Source organism: Galeopterus variegatus, unplaced genomic scaffold (genome assembly GCF_000696425.1).
Source record: "Galeopterus variegatus unplaced genomic scaffold, G_variegatus-3.0.2 Scaffold319, whole genome shotgun sequence".
Lineage (NCBI taxonomy): Eukaryota > Metazoa > Chordata > Mammalia > Dermoptera > Cynocephalidae > Galeopterus > Galeopterus variegatus.
This window is the reverse complement of record NW_007726430.1, coordinates 440,810-460,668: the sequence shown is the minus strand read 5'-3', so window position 1 is coordinate 460,668 and position 19,859 is coordinate 440,810. Positions and strand designations below refer to the sequence as shown.

General features: G+C 56.7%; 2 protein-coding genes across 6 annotated transcripts in view; one reads left to right on the top strand and one right to left on the bottom strand.

Moving 5' to 3' along the window:
* MARK2 (MAP/microtubule affinity-regulating kinase 2) overlaps positions 1-14,633 on the top strand; it is a 58,187-nt gene extending 43,554 nt beyond the window's left edge. The window contains exons 4-19 of one of the 5 annotated variants that reach the window (XM_008567441.1): positions 2,058-2,106; positions 2,438-2,503; positions 2,593-2,663; positions 2,882-2,938; positions 3,657-3,893; positions 4,456-4,575; positions 4,680-4,779; positions 4,857-4,969; positions 5,987-6,119; positions 6,388-6,566; positions 6,877-6,974; positions 7,774-7,935; positions 8,571-8,828; positions 9,783-9,809; positions 11,814-11,858; positions 12,491-14,633. In XM_008567441.1, coding sequence (XP_008565663.1) covers positions 2,058-2,106; positions 2,438-2,503; positions 2,593-2,663; positions 2,882-2,938; positions 3,657-3,893; positions 4,456-4,575; positions 4,680-4,779; positions 4,857-4,969; positions 5,987-6,119; positions 6,388-6,566; positions 6,877-6,974; positions 7,774-7,935; positions 8,571-8,828; positions 9,783-9,809; positions 11,814-11,858; positions 12,491-12,851 — 2,076 coding nt within the window. In that variant the 3' untranslated portion in view covers positions 12,852-14,633. The remainder of the gene's footprint in view (positions 1-2,057; positions 2,107-2,437; positions 2,504-2,592; positions 2,664-2,881; positions 2,939-3,656; positions 3,894-4,455; positions 4,576-4,679; positions 4,780-4,856; positions 4,970-5,986; positions 6,120-6,387; positions 6,567-6,876; positions 6,975-7,773; positions 7,936-8,570; positions 8,829-9,782; positions 9,810-11,813; positions 11,859-12,490) is intronic. The other 4 variants (XM_008567442.1, XM_008567445.1, XM_008567443.1 and 1 more) reach the window with 4 other exon arrangements.
* Positions 14,634-14,842: 209 nt separating this feature from the next.
* Positions 14,843-19,850, bottom strand: RCOR2 (REST corepressor 2). Its single transcript, XM_008567436.1, has 12 exons — positions 19,213-19,850; positions 18,448-18,504; positions 18,069-18,149; positions 17,827-17,879; positions 17,577-17,738; positions 17,338-17,462; positions 17,184-17,253; positions 16,880-17,095; positions 16,474-16,551; positions 16,280-16,337; positions 15,908-16,137; positions 14,843-15,804 (listed from the first exon to the last, which is right to left on the bottom strand). Exons 1-12 carry the CDS (start codon positions 19,337-19,339, stop codon positions 15,490-15,492), a joined length of 1,572 nt encoding a protein of 523 aa, XP_008565658.1. The 5' UTR covers positions 19,340-19,850; the 3' UTR covers positions 14,843-15,489.
* Between the last annotated feature and the right edge of the window lie 9 nt (positions 19,851-19,859).

The following is a 19,859-nucleotide window of genomic DNA, read 5'->3' as shown; positions in this document are numbered from 1 at the left end:
CTATCCAGTGCGCCACCGGGCCGGCCCGTTTTGTTTTTTTTTGTCTTTTGTCTTTTTCCGTGTCCGGCAACGGATCGCAACCCTCAGTGTTGCCCCCGTACCGGGGACCGGCAACGGGATCGCAACCCTCGGTGTTGCTCCCGCGCCTCGCTCAGCCAGTGAGCGGAACCGGTCTGTATGTGGGATCCGAACCCTCGGGCGGGAGCGCTGCCGCACTTCCCAAGCGGCGCACTATCCAGTGCGCCACCGGGCTGGCCCGAAGACCTAGTTTTTTTCATATTGTAGCAGATCGAATTATCCTTTTAGTGAGCACAGTGTGACAGTTTAGTTAGGGGAGGGCATGACTCCATGCAAACAGAGTCAGAGACAGTAATATCGGGAAGCTTAGGACTAGGGGCTGGGGTTTGTTGTCGAGGGAGATGCTCATGGAATTAGAGTGGATGGGTTGAGTTCCCCTGAAGTGCCGACAGCCAGAACCAAGGTGTTTCCTATTTTTTGTTATCCCTGGGATCCCCTCAAGGGTTCTTTGGTTCAAAGGAAACATCTCTGTCACCACCAGGGGTTCCCTGCTTAGAGCTTTCCAGGAGGAAGGGAAAGCAGGCAACTGTTGACACGCTGACACCAACCCCACAGAAGTAGAAGCAAGCGTGGGGTGGTCCATTTGGTCTTCGGAGCAGTCTAGCCTGCCATCATAATAATTGCCAGAGTCAACCAAGCCACGTTATTCCCTACCTCACTTTTCTCCCTACTTCTTCCTGACTGGCTGGAAGGTACCAGCACCAGATAAATATAGCCATTTAAAAAGCCTTTTAACATACTTTGTTACCAAGGCCAATCTGATTCTGGCCAAATCACTGTTTAAATTTGATCTCAGCAATTATTCCTAAAGGACAAATATTGAAGACTGTAGTCCCCTAGGGTTTCTAGTCCAGAAAACTCCAAGCTCTCCCAGGAGAATGCCACTTCCAGGCCAAGTGGGTGCCCTCAGAGGAAGAGCCCTGGCAGTTGCCTCTGGGCCCATCTCAGTGCTGTTCCCCATCACTGCCCCCAAGGTGGTGTCCAGGGTATTTTGCTTCTTCATCCAAAATAACTGTTGGGCCAGGGAAGAAAGCAAAAAAACCCTGAGCTCCAACTAAGGGAGCTACAGTCAGATTCAGGTTCCTGAAGATTGGAAAGCCTGTTTCTTCTTTTCCTTTCCAGCTCACAAAAGCTCTGAGACATCAATAAAATGTATTCACTTTATACCCTGTCCTGAATTAGGGCTCCAGACACCCTTCCTCCCAAACAAACAAAAAACAATCAGTTCTGTTCTTTGTGCAAATGTGGTAAGGCCTGGAAGTTACAAAACCCCCACCTCCAGTTCTGTGGCCCCCGCAGTGGGGAAGGAGTTCATTTCTGTCATCTTTCTTTATGGAAATGTATGGTTTAGAGCCCCTGATTTTGTTTCACAAAGAGAGCGTGAGTGTGTGGAGGTGGATTTGATTAAAATTGGCATCAGCTAAATATAGGAGTGGCTTCTGTCACCACCCCAGAGGCCCAGGAAAGAAAGGCCTATCCACTAGTGCAGAGCCCTCTGACTTTGGTAAATCAGAAAATGATGGGGTCCCCCTTCAGAACTTACCACCCTTTCACACAGACCAGGCTGGAGTGTGTTTCATCACTGAGCTGAAGCAGCAGCTCAGGTTCTAAATATTCACATACATGGGCTCACACTCCTTCCGGCACAGGCACCCAAGTAAAACCCTTCTGCTGCTTGGGGGCTGGATTTGGGTAGACGTGGCAGAGGGCACAGCCAGCTCGTCTAGGTACCGGGCCTGGGGTAGCAGGTCATCAGAGCCCAGCTTTCCTCCAGCTTCCTTTTCTGCTCTCTTCCCCTCCCCTACTTCTGAGCCATGGGAAGGGCCATGGATGAGCTGGACAACTGCCCTACTGCTTTTCCCTGCCTGATTTTGTTTGTTTGTTTGTTATTGGAAAAGGAATTCTAGCAGGGACTCTGTTGGGAGGGACCTGAGGGGAGAAAGTTGAGCAGCCATGACCCCTAATATTTCATTTTTCAGCTGTTCCGTGAAGTAAGAATAATGAAGGTTTTGAATCATCCCAACATAGGTGAGAAACAGTTGTCGTTCCTTTCTTCTTCCCCCACAGCAAGGCTCCACTTTCCAGCATATAGTTCTTCTCCCCAAGGCACATTGCCTTCTGGAGTCTAGTCTTCAAGGGTGTCAAGGGTGCCTCTGGGGAAACTCAGCTCAAAATCCAGCTGTACCTCTGGCACACTGGTTGTCTTTAGTAGTTTGGCTGGTATGAGAGGAACTTGTCTTTGGGAAGAGGGAATGTGAGGAGGGGGAGTTTCATCCCTAGGATGCCCCTGTTCGTGTTAGTGCTTGATATGTGGCCCCTGCTACTTCTCTGACTCAAGACTTGGCCTTTTCTCTTGTAGTTAAATTATTTGAAGTGATTGAGACTGAGAAAACACTCTACCTTGTCATGGAGTATGCTAGTGGCGGTAAGTGTGGAACTGTCCCTTCCCGTTGTGTCCCCACTTCTCCTAACCCCATCCAGCTCTGACTGAGGTCCCTGCCCCATCTCTTGCAGGAGAGGTGTTTGATTACCTAGTCGCTCATGGCAGGATGAAAGAAAAAGAGGCTCGAGCCAAATTCCGCCAGGTGGGTATGACACCCTCTATGGAGTATGGGTCTGACCTCTACCTTTCGGGGTTTGGCATACAAGGAGGAGCTGCCTGTCTGAAAGTGGCTTTTGGAGGCTACTTTGGGCTCTGCTTATCAATATGGCAGCTTAGAGCTAGGTCACAGGATCACAGCTCCGCCAGCTCCTATGGCCACCCTCAGGTGCCTCTGGGCTGACCCTTCTTCCTTCCTTTCAGATAGTGTCTGCTGTGCAGTACTGTCACCAGAAATTTATTGTTCACAGAGACTTAAAGGTAAGGTGTGCTGTTATCTCCCGTGCCTTTGAGTGGAGCCTGGGTTGTTTCCCATTTGCTCTCCATGATGTAACCATTGATAACCATCAGGCCCTGAGTGTTCAAGGAAACTCCAGCCTTTCATTTTTTTGAGATGACCAAGAAGCCCCTCAGGCTGCTTCTCATATAGGCCTTGCAACTGGACTTAGGATCCTGCTCCAGCCAACGAGCAGCGGGTCTCTGCCATTCTACTTCTCAGCACATCACTTTCAGTGCTGCCAGGAGTGGCAGGGGCACTCCAGGCTTTCCTTGGCCTTCCGGCCGCCTGTGCGCTGACCGAGGGAGGAATGCGAATGTTCCACAGCTGTATCACAGCTGCTGTGCAGGCGTGCACACGCACACTCCATCTCTATTACTGAGATAGTCCAGTGGGAGACTACTTATCCATGTGTCTCTTGGCCACTAAGTCCTTGCAGATATGACCGTTGTTAACCTGGGCCTGACGCTGAAGCTTTGCATAGCTCCTAAGGTCTTTGGGCCTTCAGATCCCAGCTCTCCTGTGGCTGCCTGTGTGAGGAGTGGCCTGTACTGCCTTCCTCCTGCCGGCACTGATTAAAGTCCTGCCCTGGACTTGGTGGGTGACTTCCCATTTGTTCTCCCCTTCCCCTCAGCTCCTTCCTGCCCAGTGCCCTTTCTGTGGTTCACTTGGTTCCCTGACATTTTTCATCTTACCTCCCAGGCAGAAAACCTGCTTTTGGATGCTGATATGAACATCAAGATTGCAGACTTTGGCTTCAGCAACGAATTCACCTTTGGGAATAAGCTGGATACCTTCTGTGGCAGCCCCCCTTATGCTGCCCCAGAACTCTTCCAGGGCAAAAAGTACGACGGACCTGAGGTGGATGTGTGGAGCCTGGGAGTTATTCTCTACACACTGGTCAGCGGATCTCTGCCTTTTGATGGACAGAACCTCAAGGTGGAGTGAAGTGCAGGCTTAGATTTTTTTTTTTTTTTGCAGCTGGCCAGTACAGGGTTCGATCCCTGGACCTTGCTGTTATCAGCACCACACTCTAACCAACTGAGTGAACCAGCCAGCCTTTAGATCATTTTTATTATTTCTCATTTTCTCTCTCGACCTCTTGTTTTATCACTGATCTCTCACCTTTGCCACCTGTCTATATTTTTTTCCAAGCCAGAGCTTCAGAGAAGGGCTTGCCAAGGTAGCAGCAATTAAAAGGTTTTCTGCACCTAGGAATTAATAACCTCCATTCCTTTCTTGAGAAATAGGATAAGTTGTGTGTGTGTTGACCCCACCAAGACACTCTGGATTGTAGGCCTCAGACAGGTCAAGTTAGAGGGGCCAAGGGTATTTGACTTCACTGCCTCTTGGTGAGGCGTCTTGTCCCAGGCCGTCTGCCTTCTACCATATTTCATTAACATCTGCTTGGCCAGTCTTAACCCTCCAGGAGCCTGGATATTAGGTTTTTTCCCTTGGCCCTGGGGTGATTTAAATTTCCTAACCCTGGATCCTCCTACAGGAGCTGCGGGAACGGGTACTGAGGGGAAAATACCGTATTCCATTCTACATGTCCACGGACTGTGAAAACCTGCTTAAGAAATTTCTCATTCTTAATCCCAGCAAAAGAGGCACTTTAGAGGTGAGCAGTCGAGCCCTACTGGCTGAAGGAACTGGGGTTCCCACAGAAACCTACAAGCTGAGTTTCCTCCCCCTCTGCCCTTTTCCCTTCCCTTTGTTCCCCAGCAAATCATGAAAGATCGATGGATGAATGTGGGTCACGAAGATGATGAACTAAAGCCTTATGTGGAGCCACTCCCTGACTACAAGGACCCCCGGCGGACAGGTGAGGCTGTGCTCAGCCAGTAGGTTGAGCCTGCTTAGGGGTCAAAACCAGGCTTACCTGTATGTCTCCCTGTACAGAGTTGATGGTGTCTATGGGTTACACACGGGAAGAGATCCAGGACTCGCTGGTGAGCCAGAGGTACAACGAGGTGATGGCCACCTACCTGCTCCTGGGCTACAAGAGCTCCGAGGTGTGTGTTCCCTGCTCCAGTCCCTGACCTGGCCAGCCTCACCGGCAGTAGCACCCACACTTCTAGCACCTTGGTAAAGGTGGAGGCTCATTTCCGAGTAGGCATGCTCTCTGCTGACCAATTTTAAGCCTCAGTCTTGTGTCTGAGATCCTCTACCCCTTTCACTGATCTCCACCAGTGAATGAATAAGAACATGGGTGGGGTCTGGGCCTGGGCCTAGGCAAAGGCCTAGGCATAGGTTTCAGTATGGGTAAGTTGATCTGACTCGGTCTATACTGACTAGAATGGGTCTAGGTCATTTAGGTGGCAGTTCTCTCTTGGTCTAGAAATCTTTTTGTGTCTCTCTATGTCTGCAAGTGTACATCTCTGGGTGTGTGGGTCTGTGTCTGCCTTATAGGAAGCTTGAGTCTGTGTTGCTTCTGCCTGGTGTTTGTGTCTGCGTTCGTGTATCTGTGTGCATGTGTGTCCATCCTCCCACCTGTGGATCTGGAGGCTCTGTGACTGTCCTGCCCATTTGGGTTTTGCTCCGTGGGGATCTATGTATCCCCACACGCACTCACAGCCTCCCCACCCTGCTCTCTCCCTGCTGGTGGTGAGCTCCCTCTCTTGGTTCTCACCATAGCCTGCTTAAGAGCTAGCTCTCTGGTAGCACTTGGTATGGGCCCATTCTGGTGTGTGTGCGCGCTGGGGGGGGGTCTGAGTCTGAATGTGTGTTCTTGTGGGTATTTGTGTCTTGCGTACAGGCATGTGTGTCCATCTCTGAGGACGAGGTGTCTTTCCAGAGCCAGGGTGTGTGTGTGTGTGGGGGGGTGTCTTTGCTGTGTTGGTCAGTGTTTCTTTCAGGGCAAGTTTGTCTCCGGGGTGAAGGGGGAATATGTTTAGGTGTATTTTTGTCTTGCAGGTAGATGTCTGGTGTGAGCGAGCCTGGGGTGTACATGTGTCAGGGCAGAACGGTATGTGTGTGTCTATCCATAGGGATCTCCACATGACTTGAAGCCATATTTTCTGTTCTTGCAGCTGGAAGGTGACACCATTACCTTGAAGCCCCGGCCTTCAGCTGATCTGTCCAATAGCAGTGCCCCATCCCCATCCCACAAGGTACAGCGCAGTGTCTCAGCCAACCCCAAGCAGCGGCGCTTCAGTGACCAGGGTAAGTGCTTTTGGGCATTGCAGGTGGGGGACTCACCCCTCCCCAGGCATTTCAGAGGTTCCAAGGGCTTTGGGTAACACAGCTGAGTTTCAGTCCTGTTTCAGTCCCTTATTAGTAGCATGCCCATGGGCAAATCACTTAACTTCCATCAGTCTGAGAAAAAGGGATTTGCTGGGTTGCCAAACCACGTAGGAGAGTGCCGTGCATGGGGTAGGCACTCAGCGGTCCTCTCAGCCTTACCATTCCCACCATTGCTCTGGCCCAGCAGCTGGTCCTGCCATTCCCACCTCTAATTCCTACTCCAAGAAGACTCAGAGTAACAATGCAGAGAATAAGAGGCCTGAGGAGGACCGGGAGTCTGGGCGGAAGGCCAGCAGCACAGCCAAAGTGCCTGCCAGCCCCCTGCCTGGCCTGGAGAGGAAGAAAACTACCCCTACCCCCTCCACGGTGAGCCATGCGCATCCCCTCCTCCCATCCAGTCCTCTCCCTGGTTCCGTCCTCCCCTCTTCCTGCGGTAGGGCCTGCCCTCTCCAGGCAGCTCTTTTCTTAATCCACACCTTGTTCCCTTGGCTGTCACTTTGGCTTACTATAGAAAGCCAAGCCCTCAGGAGTAAAAGCAGAGTCTTTTCTTTAACCTGCCTCTGTCTGCTTGAGGCAGAGGTAGAGGAGAAGCTCATTCTGTGAACCTGGAGAAAGAACCTGACTGTAGAACACTTTGGTTTTCTGTGACACAGCTCTTGCCCTGTATTCCCCACAGAACAGCGTCCTCTCCACCAGCACAAATCGAAGCAGGAATTCCCCACTTTTGGAGAGGTCCAGCCTTGGTCAGGCCTCCATCCAGAATGGCAAAGACAGGTGAGCAGCCCAAGCCCTGCCTGCCACACTCCCCAAGAGCCACCTCTCCCAGCAGTGATGTCTGTCAGCTGTGCCATCTCCTGTCCCTGGCAGAGCATTGCTCCCTGCTCCCTGGAGTTGTGTCCGGCTCTGTTCATCCAGCTTTCCACTGTCCTCCCTGTTCCACACCATTTCCTCCCCCTGTCCTCTGACTGCTCCTGGCAGTGTGCCGAGGGGGAGACTCTCAGTGGTCATCTCAGCTGCCTTCTTGCTTCTTGACTGCAGCCAGGGTGTGGCAACTGCCCTCCTCTAGGGACCAGCGCCTAAGGCTTTGTTTGGGGGGTTCCAGCTGAGGGGTGTACACATTGAGGGTGACTTCAGCCATGCCACGAGAGCAGAGCTCCCTAGCCTTGATCATTAGCATTTCTTGATATGTTGTGTTCCTGGCTCCATATCTTCTGAACTTAATCAAAGTTTCCCTTAGCAACACCCTGCTCTTTCTATAGGAAAAAACATCCTTGTTCTGAAAATTTCTAGGAGACCAATGCAGCCGGGAAGTGGTGGCCTCCCGTCGGCTTTCCTTCATTTTTGGTTTCCTCTTCGCAGGCTCTGGCCTACCTTGCTGCTTCCTCACCCTGCCCTCCACTTCCCATCCCCGTGCTCCTCAGCTCTGACTTGCATCCCGTTGCTGCTCCCCAGGACTGACCTGCATCCTACTGATGCCCCCCAGCTCTGGCCCTCCCTACCATCGCTTCCTAATCCAGGCCTCCTGCCCTCACTCACCCCTAACCCAGGCCTCTCCGCTGCTTTTGTCTCCTAGCCTAACCATGCCAGGGTCTCGGGCCTCCACGGCTTCTGCTTCCGCCGCAGTCTCTGCGGCCCGGCCCCGCCAGCACCAGAAATCCATGTCGGCCTCCGTGCACCCCAACAAGGCCTCTGGGCTGCCCCCCACGGAGAGTAACTGTGAGGTGCCGCGGCCCAGGCAAGTGTGCTAGGGTGGCTGGTGCACCTGCTGCCCTCAGCCTGCCCTACCCCCTACCCTCAGCAATTTCTTCTTCCCACCTGGGGGTCCTGTTCTGTTCTTGTCATCTTAGCCACAAGTGATGACTCTGTCCTCTGCAGCCAGGAAGTGGAGAGAACAAAAAAATAGCCTAATGTCCCTCTTTTCCTCCAGTTCTCCCTCAGAACAGGCATGCAGGAAGCTTTCCTGAGGCTCCAAAGGGAAGGCATTTTGTTTTGAACCTTCCTGGATTTTCTTAGGGACCCCAGGGATGGTTAACATTACAGGGACTCAGTCCTTAAGAGTTGGTCCCCATTGTCCCCATGAGGGTCCAGTCTGCCTGGCTCCGAGGAAGCCAGCTCTCTCCAGCCTATACTGCTCTGCACACACAGGTCCTTCTTTGCCTCCCTCCGTCCCCAAACCATCTCCTTCCACCTCAAGACTTCCTTCTTACCGCTGTCCTCAGTGGTCACACCCTTCCTTCTGTGTCCTCCCTGATGGCTGCCTCTGCCCTAGCATCCCTCTTCTTGTCCCCACTGCAGGGCACGCCAGGTGCTCAGGAGTGATGGCTTTCCTGTACCCTGACACATACCCTCACCCCACCTCTCTTCCCACAGCACAGCCCCCCAGCGTGTCCCTGTCGCCTCCCCCTCGGCCCACAACATCAGCAGCAGTGGTGGAGCCCCAGACCGAACTAATTTCCCCCGGGGTGTGTCCAGTCGAAGCACCTTCCACGCTGGGCAGCTCCGACAGGTGCGGGACCAGCAGAATTTGCCCTACGGTGTGACCCCAGCCTCTCCTTCTGGCCACAGCCAGGGCCGGCGGGGGGCCTCTGGGAGCATCTTCAGCAAGTTCACCTCCAAGTTTGTACGCAGGTGAGCAAGCAGGGAGCTCAAGATGTCAGAGAGTGCTGAGTCTAGGCCTTCCTACTTGCCTGGGGGTGGGGACAGGGATATACAGAACTGGTATTGGGTCCTGGGATTAGAAGAGGCGTCAGGAAGCCTAAGAAACCTTATGTACCCAGACCCATCCCTCTTAGGCTCCTCCCCAACTCCACACAGGCACCCCTCATTCTCTGGCCCCAGCAGATGGCCCATGCCGCCTCCTCTCTAGGAGAGTGTGAATTCAGATGCTAAAATAAAAGCCCCCCTCTTCTCTTCTGGGTTCCCATGGAAACTTACATTTGGTGACGCAGCTGCAAAGTCATGAGGCATGAGCCCGGCTGGGCCGACAAGGAAATTTTTGACCTCCTTTCCCCCCACCTACCTGCTAATGTCTGTTGCAGCCATGTTTTTCTGCCTGGGGGTCCCCAGGATGAAGCCCATAAATAGCTGCTTAGGGCCCACAGTGGCTGCCCCCATTCTCTGATGCTTTGCTGTGTTGGACCCAGGATGGGGGTCTCTTCACAGGGTTTCTCACACCTGAGCCCCCAACCCTCACAGAGGGACAGCATGAGGTGCATCCAGCCATCCAGCCTCTTGAGATGCTCTCTGCCCTCTTCCCACCCCCTTCCTCTCCCCACCGTGAAATGGTAGCTCAGGAAGCAGCAGGGGCTTCAAGAGAGTAGGCTTGCCACCTGCCCTTCATCCACTCAGCTGCGGGAGCCAAACCACTGTCCGTTCAAGACCTGGGTGCAGGTGTGAGGGCTGCAGAGAGGGTGGAAACACATCTGGAAGTCTGGGACTCTAGTCTCGCTGAGCGGCTCTTCCAAAGATGGGGTGACCCTTGAACCTGTGAAGCCCACTCCCCACCTGCTTATCCACATACCGTCTTGTTGGTTTTTTTTTTATTTCTTTTTTTATTTTGTCTTTTTTTGTTTGTTTTTTTAGAAATCTGTCTTTCAGGTTTGCCAGAAGGTAGGCGTTGAGCCCGCTGTGTGTGTGTGTGTGTGTCTGTGTCCTGCCTCCATCACTAACTCCCCTTTTCTGGCTCTTCTTCCTCATCTGCTAACCAAGTCTGTGTGGCCATCTTAAAGGGATGAAGACTGCCCCATTATAGACAGGCAGGGCCTGGGAACACATGGCCCCCAAAGGCCACATTGGTCCACTTGGGACAAATGGCTCTCAAAATGAGGGTCCTTTCTCTCGGCCAGAGTTGTGCCTGTCCTCAAGCAAGGGGAGACCTTCTCAGAGAATTCTCCCTTTAAGATTGTCTCCTCTCACCCACCCCACCCCAGGTTTTGGTCACACGTGTTGGGTTCCTTTTCTGGCCCTTTCCCGTCGTGCGCATGCGCTATGAGGAGGCTCCACCAGGGTTCAAAGTGCATCTGAGATCTCATTCAGGATCTCTGGGGCTTTCTGAGCTTCAGGGCTGTGTGACCTCTTCCCTCTGGCCTACTGGATGGCAGAACTTTGGAAGTACTACTAGACTTTGGGGTCTCAAGGTTTCACTCTGACTCCTCCAGGCCCAAGGAACCTTTTCCTCATGAATAAGGCACAGCACCCCTTCCTGACAGCTCCTGCAGAGATAGGCCCACTCCCACCCCTACCCCAGCACACCTGCCTCCAGTAGGATCTGGATGAATCAAGTCTCTTCTCTGGGCTCTCTTCTCCCGATATGGCCTGTGACTTCCAAAGAGCCGGGAGCGGGGATATTCTAGGGTAGGGGTATTCTACTCCCAAGCCCTGGTGAAACAATGGGAGTTCCCACCCTCACTGAGGCATCTGCCTGGGCTAGATCCTGGCCATTTCACCCCTGGCCTTATTCTCATCCTCTCTGCAGGCCTGGGTAGGTCAAACACGAAGCGGAAGACCAAAGGCCAGGTTGAGAGCACTGGTCCACCAAGTCTGTCAGCCCAGACCCTGCTCTGGGGCCAGGACACCTGGCAGGCAATTGATGCCACAGCTCATGGAGAAACTGTCCAGACAGGGTCTTCAGGCTTCCCCCATTCCCTGTTTCTCCCACCCAGCTCTTCACTGCATGGCTGTCTGTTGCCTCCAGTGGGGGCAGGCCCTGCAGGGGGCCTGGAGAGAGCAGCCGAGGGCTCCTGCCCTTGCACAGCTGGGCTCCCTGCTCGCGTGCGCTTGTTGGCCTCCATGTGTCTGTAGTGTCTTTGTGTTCCTTTTACATGTGCTGCTGCTGCTGCTGCTGCTCTCACTCCTCTCACATCCCTCCCCTCTCTGCAATCCCTGATTTCCCAGCTCCAGGCACCCATCTTCCAGCCAGGAGCTGGAGAAGCCGCTCAGCGGGGCCAGACCTCTTCCCCACCCACCCTCCCAAGGTGTCTGCCCTGCCCTGCCCTCCGTCCTCCCTTCTGTACGAGCAGATGGCCTGGCGGGCCAGCAGGTAGGGGAGTCACAAGAGACCGGAGGAGGCGGCTGTTTGTACTTATCAGCAGGCACCCATTCCCAGGCATGTGCCACACAGTTCCAGCTCTCAGCGCTTGGAGCCTCTGTAGAGAGGCCTCTGCATACCCCCCAGCCTCTTCCCCCCAGAGGACTACAGCTCTGAGACCTTGGTATATTGGTACAAAAGACCCACTTCCAGCCCCACCCCAAGTACAGAGCATGATCCCTGGCAGAGGAGAGTGCCTCGTGTGGGGCCATGTGCTCAGTACTTCTGTGTGCACAGCCGCGCCCCTGCCTCCCTGAGCAGAGGCTCCTGCTCCCCAGCACAGATCTCTGGGAGTGTGGGGAGGGACAGGCCCCATATGCTGGGCTCCCTGTTGGAAAGGGACAGTCAAGCTACCAGTGTGAAGTGCTGTGGAGCTACATTGGCCAGGTGATGGGCAAGTAGCCTTTGGGCTTGGGTCCTGCCCACCCACTGGTGGCACCTCCCCAGACCCACCCTCACCTGGGTCTGTGGCGGCGGAAGGAGCGAGAGATCCCAGCACTAAACTCTCCCTCGCTCTGTTTTTTGAGGAACCTGAATGAACCTGAGAGCAAAGACCGGGTGGAGACGCTCAGGTGAGAGGACTGGAGCCAGCACTGGCCCTGCCCGGGCCACCGGGCTTGCCACAAGCCTCCTGCTCCTCTCTTCCTCCTGCCACTTGGCTCTTCCTCTGGTGGTTCTGCCCTGTCCCCACCCTCTAGAGGCCTCCCTTTCCTCAAAGAATTTCCCTTTCCTAAATCCAACTGCAGTAGTTCTGGGCCCTTCTCAGATCTGGTATATTCTGGAAGTTGGTGCCCTGGTTTGGGTGGTTGGGGCTACAGATTCCTACCCCTTAACTACCTCGCCTCTATGCCTCAGCTTCTTTCTGGAGAGACCGTCTGTGCTCAGTGCTGTTGAGCACACTCATTCTGCCCTTGGCCCTCCCCTCTTCAAAGAAAAGAACTGATAACAGCATGGAAGTGTCACCCCACCCCCACCCCCCACCCCCACTTCTCCTCATCCTTCTGTATCCTGAGGGATGGAGGGTCAGAGGACTGCCGCCCTCTGCTCCCCCTCGGACCAGGCTCTGACAGCTCCCTCCTCCAGCCTTGTTGCCCCCATGCTCCCTCGTACTGTCCTCTCTGGTCTCAGGGTCCGTCTGCCAGGGTGGCTCTTGTGGGTGAGGTGCCTCAGCCCCCACCTGATGTCGCCTCTGCCCTCTCCGCAGACCTCACATGGTGGGCAGCGGGGGCAATGACAAAGAAAAGGAAGAATTTCGGGAGGCCAAGCCCCGCTCACTACGCTTCACGTGGAGTATGAAGACCACGAGCTCCATGGAGCCCAACGAGATGATGCGGGAGATCCGCAAGGTGCTGGACGCAAACAGCTGCCAGAGCGAGCTGCACGAGAAGTACATGCTGCTGTGCATGCACGGCACGCCGGGCCACGAGAGCTTCGTGCAGTGGGAGATGGAGGTGTGCAAGCTGCCGCGGCTCTCTCTCAACGGGGTGCGGTTTAAGCGGATATCAGGCACCTCCATGGCCTTCAAAAACATTGCCTCCAAAATAGCCAACGAGCTGAAGCTTTAACAGGCTGCCACAGTGGGAGGCAACAGAGGTGGGCCAGCTGGACTTGGCTGCTGGGGCCAGCCGCCCGCCCTGCCTGGGCGACACTGCAGCAATGGATTGGTGTGTCTCCCCTGCTGGCACTTCTCCCCTCCCTGGCCCTTCTCGGTTTTTCTTCCATGTTTGTGGGGGATGGGAGGTGGTTCTTCCCCCCCACACACATTCACCCCTTGCCCAGAAGTTCCCCCTTGCCCTCTCTCTCCCACAGGAGGCAAAGGAGGGGGGGGGCAGGGCTCCCCCTCGGTACTGCGGTTGCACAGAGTATTTCGCCTAAACCAAGCAACTTTTTATTACCAAAAAGAAAAAAGAAAAAAAAAAATCCCAGCGGCCACCTTTTCTCCCTGCCCCATTGGGACAGTTGAGACTGGATCTGTGGGGTTTCCTGGGAGGGTGGCTCAGGGCTGGAACACTCTCAGGCGAGTGGTGGAGTTCCCTGTCAGGCCCTCCGCCAGGCCCACTTTGGGCTTCCCTCTCCTCCTCCCCTCCTTCCCCTCCAAGCGAACCACCAGAGGTGGCCTTCCCCTGACCTCAGGCACCTGGGCTGGAGGCCTGGGGGGCCGGGGCGGGGGGCAGGGGTGCTGTGCAGCCCTGAAGTGGGTGGGGCTGGCGGCTACTCTGGGGCTGCCCGGGCAGGTGGGCAGGCCAGGGTGGGCGCGGGGCTCTGGCCTCCCTCCACACTGTATACTTTGCCCCCCACCTTCCCCAGAGCTGGGCATTTCCTTCCACAAGCTGCTGTGGGGACCTTTGTTCCCGTCCTCAAAGTCTGTGCCATCTTCTCCCACCCCTCCCGGGTAGAGGAGGGGCTAACCCCAGGGATGGGAGAGGGGAGGGGACTGCAGGGCAGGTTGGCTCCTCACCCCCAGGGCGCCACTTGGGCTGCTAGTCTCCAGAACAGGGATGCTGGGCATTCTCCGTTGTGGGAGAGCCTTTGTCTGAAAGCACAGCCCCTCGCCGTTCCTCTCCCCCACCGCTTCCCCTTCATTGGCATTAATCTGGGCACCAGCTAGTTCCATAGCAGTGACTTCCCTCACCACACTCATTCATCTCTTGGCCTTGCCTTTTTTCCCTGACACTGTCGCCCCTCCTCTCAGGAGACACTGCCCAGGGCCTCCACAGGCTGGATCGGGCAGCACAGCTGGGAGCGTCTGCCCTCCACTGGGTGGCGAAGTGACTCCCAGCTTGCAAACTCGTGGCCAGTGTGGGAGTGGGTGGTTGTGGGCGCTTGGCTGGTGGCGGCCACTGCATCCCTTAATTTATTTCTCTGCTGTTTCTGTTCTTGAGAAATTGGGGGAGGGAGTCCTACACAGAGGCTGCCCCGACCCTCACCTGAGTTGTACATTTTTTTGTGATGGGTTTTATTTTTTATTTTATTATTATTTTTTTGATTTATGATGACTCCACCCCTGTTCATCACCCCTGTTCCCAGGCCAGGCTCAGTGACAGGTCGAGCCCTTGGGTCCCAGGAAGGGGCCTCGCCAACCTCAGTCCTCCTGCCCCAAGCTGCAGCTCCGGCTCAGACCAAGGGCTCCCCCTCCCTCTTTTCCCCTCCTGCCCTATGGAACAGCCCGGGTGCTCTGAGGGGGCTGGGAGGACATGGCTTGGCTCCTGAAGCGGGTGGGGGCTGGGGGCACTCAGGCAAGGTGGCCCCTCCTTGCCTAGCCCCCCTCCCCCCACCCCTCCCTTCCCCCCTGCACTTAGTTTCTCCTCTGGATCAAACACGTAATAAAGAGAATGTTTGGAATCTGAGCTGCCTCCTCCTGTTTCTTCTCCCAGCCAGGCAGGGACCCAGTCCCCTGTGGGCAAGATGTGGCCCAGCCTGCCTGCCTTGCAGAAGAGAATTGATTCCTGTCTGGGGCCTGGAGAGGTCAGTGCTGGGTGGGCCCAGCTCCCTCCCACCCACAGGGCACAGACAGGAAGCAAGGCCCAGGGCCCTTACACCAAAAGGGAAAGAGGACTCAGCAGGCTTGGGAGATTTTATTTATTTTTTAAAAATGTTGAAAAATAAATCCATGTCTGCATAAGTTCCCAACCCCGCTTTCTCCAGGCTTTTTGGAGGTGGGCATGGTGGGTGCCCTCAGCTCAGCATTTCCCATCTGGCCCCTTAAGACAGAGCTTCCCTTCCAGCCTCTTCTGCTGTCAGGCCCCAAGGAACCTCTCTGCCCACCTCCTCCCTCAGGCCCCCCATCTCACCCCAGACTTATTGCTAAAGAAGGGAAAGAGGAATGAGAACAGCCAGCACACCGAACTGTCCTTGCCCCCAGCCCCATGCTAAGGTCACTACCCCTTACACACAAAAGGCAGGGCCTAAAGGCCAAGCCCCAGCAAACTAGGAGGCAGCCATTCCAGCCCCAGCCAAGAAGCAGAACGTACCCTCACGCCAGCTCAGAAGGCCCCCGAGCCCCAGGCCCTGTCTGTAAGGGGACAGGCTCAGCTGCCAGGAACACACAGACCCCACAGGTCCAGACTGTGCCAATCGGCAGCTCTGGGTCTTTGAAACACCTAGCAAGAGCCCTGGTCCCTTCCATCCTTAGTGACCTGGAGATGCCTGGGAATGTCCAGCAAAGGTGTTCCAGAGCCTCTGGTTCATGGAGGACCTCAGGGCTCAGAGTGAGGGTGCTGGAGGCTCCAGAGGGGCTCCAATCAGGGTGGGTGGGGGTTGAGGGCCTGGGCGGGCACTGTGGCGGGAGGCAGCCAGAGCAGGGCGGATGAGAGGTGGTGGGGGCTGGTTGGGGGCCAGCCGGGGCTGGAGGAAGCGGCCCTGCTGCAGTGGAGGGGGCTGGCGAAGCAGAGTGGGAGCTGTGGGCAGAGGTGGCCTCAGCAGTGGAGGCGGCTGGGACAGCGAGGTGGGAGGTGGAGGGGGTGGTGGTACAGGGGGCACCGATCGGGGAACAGATGTGGAGACAGATGTAATCTGGACCTGAGGGGAGAGAAAAAGAGAAACAGGCTCTTTCAAACCCTCAACCTCTAAGGACAAAGCCTCTCCTCTCCTCTCTGAGGGGTCTCTCTCGCCCCCTTCTCACCTCATCATCTTCCTCTAGGGCTGGGGCTGGCAAAGGAGCCCCTCTCCTAGCCTCCTCCATGGGGACCGGGACTCCAGGGGCCCCATCCTGCTCGGCCTCCCATTCCTGCAGCACCTCCTCCAGATTGAAGCGGCGCCGGTAGCTCACAAAGAAGGTCTTCACCTGGGTCAGAGTCTTGTTCCCAATCACCTCTGCAATAGCCCCAAAGTCTTTGCCATACCTACGGATGGCTGCAAGGGTCAAAAGGGCAGCAGAGTGTGAATACCCCTTAGAACTAGTTACTTCCTTGATCCTTCCCCTCTACCCCCAGCTCCTTGGAGGGTGGGGAGATAGGTTCCTGGGGTTCTCTCTTCTGTCCATGGGCTAACCCACCTTGTACAGCCAAAAGTTGCTCATCTGTGGTCCAGCGGGAGTTGAACTTGATGTTGGCCTGAGGAGCAAGGAAAATATCCTTTAGGCTCAAAAATCTGGAAATGGAAGGCCCTGCTCCCTAAACAGAACTCTCCTTTCTGCTCTGCCTCCAGAAAGAACCCCCTTTTGCACACAAACTTGAAGAGCAGCCTTACCTCAGGAGGGCGGAGTGGGTCAATGCCACCCTCCAGGGCTTGGCGGAGGCTGCTATTGGTCTGCTTCATGCTCTGCACCTGAGGAGGCCGGGAAATGGAGCAGCATCAGACTCTCCATTCCAGGGAGGTCACCGTCACCAACCCTCGCCAGGGCTGTTTCTCAGCAGACACCCACCCCACTTTCCCCAGCAAAGCTCTCTGCCATCCACCATCTAGCCATTTCTCCTTCACAACTCTTTAGTAGAGGAAGTGAGAAGACACAGAAAAGGCCCAGAAGCCCAAAGGATGGGGCAGAGCCAGGCTTGGCACCCAGGCCATCCCCTTTACACCTCAACTGCCCCCAAAACTTATTTCCCAAGTGCTAACTGCACCCTCTGCACAACCCCTTCTCTTCCCGAGTCCCCACCTGGCGCTTCAGGGAGATGAGCTGGGAGTCAAGACCCCGCAGAGTGATGCTGGCGAGGTCCGGGCTTCCTGACACTGCAGTGAGGCCTTCGGGGCTCAGGTACATGCCCTTGGGAGGGCGTCGCCGGGTTCGCAAAGGGTGGTGGCGGTACTGAGACACCTGAACCTCCTTCTTCCCTGGGCCCGGGCGTGCATTCAGGGGCCGAGAAGGCAGAGGCTGCCAGGGAAAGGAGAGGGGTGGGGTGGTGCAGAGCCCGAGGAGAGACAGGAGGGCAGACAGGGCCAGGCCAGCTCTGGGGCCTCACCTCTCTCTTGGGGTCTCCAGCATCTGGCTCTCCCTCACTCACAGCTCCTCGTCCCTCTTCCAGCTCATCACTACTGATACAGGGGCCAGGGAGGGAATGAGGCAGGGGCCAGGGACTCTGTGGGCCCCCACCCGGTGGTTACCCATGCCCCCACCTGTCTTCTTTGTCCTTGCGACCCCCCAGCCGCCGTGCCTGTCTGTCCATCACACTGGTTCGGCTGCGGGTCTTCTTCCAAGAGTAGTAATACTTCACCAGGCTGGGAATTAGCTTGTCCGGCAGCTGGAGGAGGCAGTGCCAGAGGTGGGGACCCACCCAAGACTCTGGGCCCCAGATAAGCTCATCAGAAAGGAGGGGCTGAGGAGCGCTAGGCGGGGGTGGGGCGGAGGGGGTTACCATCTGCTGAATCCGCTGGAAGCACTTGCCATGGAAGCCAAAGGCCTGTTCAAACAGCACTTTGTCCTCTACTGTCCACTCGTCAGGGAATGGGGTGAAGTTGGCCAGGTCGGCCAGTGACTTCTCCACATCATGCTTATGCCACAGGAGCATGCCCAGTGCCTGGCCCAGGGTAAGGGGCAACTCAGGCTCAGCTGCCCCCAGCACTGTCCCGTCCCCACCCTTAAATCCCCGCAGGGCCAAGGCTTACCTGCTCGATGTTGTAGCCATGCTTCTCCTTGGCCATCGCAATGTATTTGTCAACTGCAGGGGCGGGAGAAATGGGGTCTTGGAGGACAGGGTTCCAGCTCCTAACCCCGAGCCGCAGGGCTGGGGTTGAACCTACACACCTCAGCCTCCAGCCCACTTCTGAGAAGAGCTGATCTTGGCGGGGATGAATCCAAGCCCCCACCTCCCAGGGAAGTGTATGAACCAGGATCCCACCCCACTCACGCTTGGCATCTGACACACAGTGGTTGGGCGACCACACCAGCATCCCCTTCAGTTCCTTGTTGCTGTAGCGTGCTGGGCTCTCTGGAAGGTGGAGGAGCAGGAAGGAAGACACTCAGATCAGCCAGGTGGCGCTAGCTTGGACCCATGACCAGAAGGCAGCAGAGAAGCGGGGGCCTGGGAGGTGAGGCCCAGAAGGGAAGGAGGGGCAGAGACCCAGACAGGAAAGCAGAGCAGGAAAACTAACCATGCCACAGGGCCACCTACCCCCGCTCACCCGCCTGTCCTCTGAGTGGGTGCCAACCAAGGGCTTCCCAGGTGGGGCCGAGGCCAAGCCATCGGCCTCCATGCCCCTCCCTTCACAGCCTGTCCTGCCACTCACCAGGCTTGCACTCCGGAATTACAGCCTGGTAATTGGTTCCAACGCGGATCATGCTGTCTGTGGAGCCAGGGGAGGCAGTCAGGACTCCAGGGAGGGAGAGAGGGAGGGCAGGAGGATGTGGTGGGGGAGTGACTGGCCTGGAGTTCTCCTTCCTGACCACCCAGGGCCCCCACCTTCCAGGAGGGCTCACTTTTCCCTGATCTTCTCCCACCTCCACTCCCCCCCCAAGCCACAGTAGGACTGGAAGAGGGAGAGACCCTGCCTAGTCATGGCCATGTTGGGGGGGTACAGTTTGAGCCCAGGCCAAGCAGAGCGCTTTGTTCTGGCTGGGGGCTGGGGGGTGGGGTAGAGGGCAGCTCCTAGACCTGGACCACAGCCCTGCAGGGAAGCCACGGCTCCTCCCCACCACATGAGCCTCACAGCACGGCGTGGAGGTGTCCTTCCAGCCTCTGCCCCAGCCAGACCCCAGTCCCCTGCAAGGTGGCCAGGTATGAAGGACCCAATCTGTGGGAGGGCTGCCTGGGTCCCTCAGGGACTTGAGGGCAGGGTGGGGGCGGGCAAGACCATCTCCCCGGCAGCTAGGGGCCCAGCCTCTAGATTCCCTGTGCCCGCAGCCCCAGGCTTGAAGGAGAAGCACGGCAGAGGCTCCAGTCCAGGTGGTGCAGGAACCATCAGTATAACAGACCGGTGGTCTGCAACTCTCCCCCCGCCCCACTCCGAGCCCCCAAGGCCACCGTGCCTTTAACCCTAGGTCGCCGGGCTCACCGTGCGAGTGCTCTTCCTCGCTGCTGTCATCCTCCGAGTGGGGCTGCCCGCCGTTGGGCGCCGTCTTGGCCCGGCTGCGGGACAGGATCCCGGAGCCCGCGCTCGGTTTCTCCATCACCGAGGGCATTACCCCGCCCAGCTGCCCCGGGGGGCGCGGGAGCCTTCGGAGAGCGAAGGTGGTTGCCGCGCTCTCCTCGAGTGCCGTGCGCGGCCCGACCTGGAGAGGTCGCCACTGAAGCTACGAGAGGCGGGAGGTCAGCGTGGCCAGGGTCCGGCGGGGCAGGAGCCCAGCGGCCGGCCCCAGCGCTCTCCGCGACCCCCACGGGCGAGGGCGTCAGAAAAGTTTGTGCAGAAGTGGGGTGCGCGGGGGATGAGCGCAAGGTCCGGTGCGGCTGGGGCGCGCTCCCTCCAAACGCCCCTCGGGGTCGGGGTTCCCCAGAGAAGTCAGGGCGCCCTGCCTTCGGGGCGCCCCGGAACCCTAGCGCCCCCCTGCCCACGCCATTCAGCGGGCGGGCGCTGCGGAGCAATTTGCGCCCCCCGCGGGCTCCGTGCCTCTCGGCTGCGTCGGGGATGCCCCAGTCCCCGAGTGGGGACCCCGGTCCTAACCAGACCCCTGCCCGCGACGGCAGCCGGTGGGGCCCCGGCTA

What these genes read in the sequence shown, in the direction of transcription:
- RCOR2 (XM_008567436.1), bottom strand. Translation starts at nt 19,339, where the DNA reads ATGCCCTCGGTGATGGAGAAACCGAGCGCGGGCTCCGGGATCCTGTCC. An exon ending in CTGTGTGTCAGATGCCAAGC is followed by an intron (nt 17,880 to 18,068) that starts GTGAGTGGGGTG and finishes CCGCCCCTGCAG; the next exon opens with TTGACAAATACATTGCGATG. An exon ending in CCCTAGAGGAAGATGATGAG is followed by an intron (nt 15,805 to 15,907) that starts GTGAGAAGGGGG and finishes CTCTCCCCTCAG; the next exon opens with GTCCAGATTACATCTGTCTC.